Source organism: Arachis duranensis, chromosome 1 (assembly GCF_000817695.3).
Source record: "Arachis duranensis cultivar V14167 chromosome 1, aradu.V14167.gnm2.J7QH, whole genome shotgun sequence".
Taxonomy (NCBI): Eukaryota; Viridiplantae; Streptophyta; class Magnoliopsida; order Fabales; family Fabaceae; genus Arachis; species Arachis duranensis.
This window is the reverse complement of record NC_029772.3, coordinates 40377688-40380835: the sequence shown is the minus strand read 5'-3', so window position 1 is coordinate 40380835 and position 3148 is coordinate 40377688. Positions and strand designations below refer to the sequence as shown.

Sequence of the window (3148 nt, the reverse complement as noted above, 5' to 3'; positions counted from 1 at the left end):
TTAAAAAGCCCTTTATAAGAGACGAAGAACAAAGCAACAGTTTCTTTTTCCTCTTTAAACAGGCGCAGATCCCTAGGAACAACTGCCGCGCATTACTTACGCATTATTAAAACTCCACCAGTGTTCAAATTTTTGAACACGTCGGGTAGATCGAGGTACTATTACTTGACATCCATAGCAGAAGCTGCGAAATGCTTGAGCCCCACCTCTAAAAAGAACGTACTCAAACAGGAGCACTGTTCATACCCTGACCCAATAATTGAGAGCCAGGCCCAAAAACACGTAAAGGCCCACTAAAAAAGGTGAACCTCACTATAAACCCAATCTCTTTAAGGAGGTCGGACAATGACATAGAGGTCCAGCTCTACTTGATCTAACAAGTAACTGCCTCCTTAAATCTCTCCTACTATCTCTATTTCATCTAAAAGGTAGATCCTAACAAACTCCCAAGATAAAAGGGAACACTTATCCATTAGAAAAGATGGAACTACTCCAACAAAGGAGGTTTATCTACTCTACTATAAATGCACTGGCACCCCCAGGTATAACACACATTCTAATCTACTAAAAACCTGCTGAAAGTCCTTGCTAACTTAAGCATCGGAGTCTCTTGCAGGTACCACCCCCAACCTCCTCACGAGGAACTCAGACAGACGGCACCTCGACACCAAAGAGGTCGGATGCTACCACACAAAGGGATCTGGACCTCACATTCAGACCTAAATCAACGTTTCAGGTAACTATCGGAACAATAATATCCAAACATAGACAATAAAATCATACTAAAATTGGAATACAAAATAATAAATTTGGATGAAATTATAAACAGATATGTTTTCTCTCTGTTATCAATAATATGTTTTGTTATTATAAAACAAGACCATCTGTTTTACCGTTGTAATCAAAATACAAATAAATTTGAATATATAGTGGTAGCGATTTTTTTATATTCATGAAAAGGTTATATGTTAACGTGCAAAATTTTAATTATTTTAGTATGGAAAAATTTGCTTATTCTTTAGTATTTATTATTTAGGGATTGATCACTTTATTAGAAAATATGTAAATAATATATATAAATATACACAACACATAATAATTATAAATATTTTTTTATATTTTTAATAAATACATAACCATTATATTTAAAACTTGAAATTTAATACATTTTTCATAAAAAAGTTTTTCAGTTAATATTCTTAACTCTTTTGATAAATACTTACTAATAATTGAGAATAAATACTTACTAACTCTTTTTTATAAATACTTATTTTTTAACTAATTGATTTTAGGTTGATTATTTTTTAGTTGGTTTTTTAACGGAATCGTTTCTTATATCTCTAAACAAAAAAGAGAGCATACACTATTTGTAATTTGTTTTTTTTGAAACAAATGAAGTTTGATATATAAGAGTGGAGCATAAAATAAACAGATACAAAAACAAATCTAAACACAAGGTTAATAATAATATGTCATTTCTGATATTATCATCAATAATAAGTAGAATCAATACCAGTCCACTCTTTATAGTTCAAAAACATCCTGTTTTTATTGTTAAAAATTCTGTTATCGTGTTTCAACCAAATATTTTAAATAATCACAAAAAACTCATTGAGTCACCTCTTCTACTCCTCTTTTCTATTATTTGTAGCTTGTAAGTTATTATTTTTGAAAACAAGTTTACAAAATTCTACTATTATTGATTCTTTCAAGAGAACTTAACTATCATTATACATGTCGATTGTTATGACTAAAATCAAATGAACTAATATTTTTCAAATAATATTCTCAGGTTAATTTGGCAGCAAGATGAGAATATTCCTGAAGAAAAAAACAAGTGAAAAACATCGGAAGGCGAAGAAAGGGAGAAAAAAAATGATGATTACGCAGTAAATAGCATTTATAAGGCGCCTCAGTTTCCGACTCATCGTCGTCAAAACTGCCACCCTGTCTATGCTTATCTTCAAAATCTCCCCTCTGCACTGCGATATTTTCTCGATAAGTTCACGATATATTGCACTCCCTACCACACCACTAGCTAACTTTACTGCCCCACCAAACGGAAAATTGAAAATAGAAGCTAAATGTAATAAATACTTAACCGAAACGGAAAAAAGGAATAAAAAAATAAACTTAAAGAAAGATCAGTTCATGAAGCAACATAAATAGTGTCAACAAGAAGAAATAAATCCTCAACCTGAAAGCCAAACTGGCTTTCTTTTTCATCACTTCTCTGATCTTGCATATGCATGTTTCGAAATTTCAACCTTTGAAGTTTGAAGTTTGAACACACCCCGATCTTAACCTATATCTCTTAATTACCATTCTACCCACTTCCTTTATTACCCCACCTACACTGCACACAACACACACATTGCCGTTTGTTATTTCCCTCTATATATATCTATCAATATGCTATATTAATCTCATTCTCCCAAAACGAATTTTTATTCGCTCTACAATAAACTACAAATCACAAACGTCTTTTATTATTCCTTTATGTGGTTCAATACACCAAACCTTATAATAAACTACTATTAGCACTAGCAAAGGTACTAACATAGAAGTACTAGTTGGTAATTTTAATATGCTCCCTCAGTCCCTCCTATTTTATTTTCTAATTTTATTTAATTTTATTTAATTAATGCATCTTCCTCATTCCCCGCTTCTCGTATAAGCTCCTCTGTATTTTTTAATATATAAATATAAATATTATTAATTAATTAATGAACCTCCTTCGATCTAACTCCTCTCTCAGTTTCAGAGCTCTCATTATCACTCCCCAAAGCCAACCCACACACACACATACAACCCTTTCACTTTTCTTTAAGAACCCTAAATTATTCATTTCATTCACCTCGTGCCATTCTCTTTTCTTCATTCTCAATGAAGAACTGAGGAGAAGAGAAAAAGAGATATAACAAAATTAAAAAAAAAAGTAAAGAGGAAGGGATTTATTTTATTTGTTTAACAATGCGAGTGAAGGAAATGCACCCGTTGTGTTGCATCTCGCTGGAGAGTCCAGGGATCGGTGGCGGAGGTGACTCGCCGGAGGCGGCAGACGCGGCGGCGCTGTCGAGGACCAGGAGTCTGCCGGCGAGTTTCGCAGCGGCGGGTGGCGGATCTGATGGAGGAGGATGTTGTGGAC

At 33.4% G+C, this 3148-nt stretch overlaps 1 protein-coding gene across 1 annotated transcript in view; it reads left to right on the top strand.

Annotated features, from left to right (window-relative positions):
• Positions 1–2754: 2754 nt before the first annotated feature.
• Positions 2755–3148, top strand: part of LOC107486725 (oxysterol-binding protein-related protein 2A) — a gene marked incomplete in the record, with an annotated part of 12069 nt that continues 11675 nt past the window's right edge. The window contains 1 exon segment of the mRNA XM_021140540.2: positions 2755–3148. This exon segment is cut by the window's right edge and continues 91 nt beyond it. Coding sequence (XP_020996199.1) covers positions 2974–3148 — 175 coding nt within the window.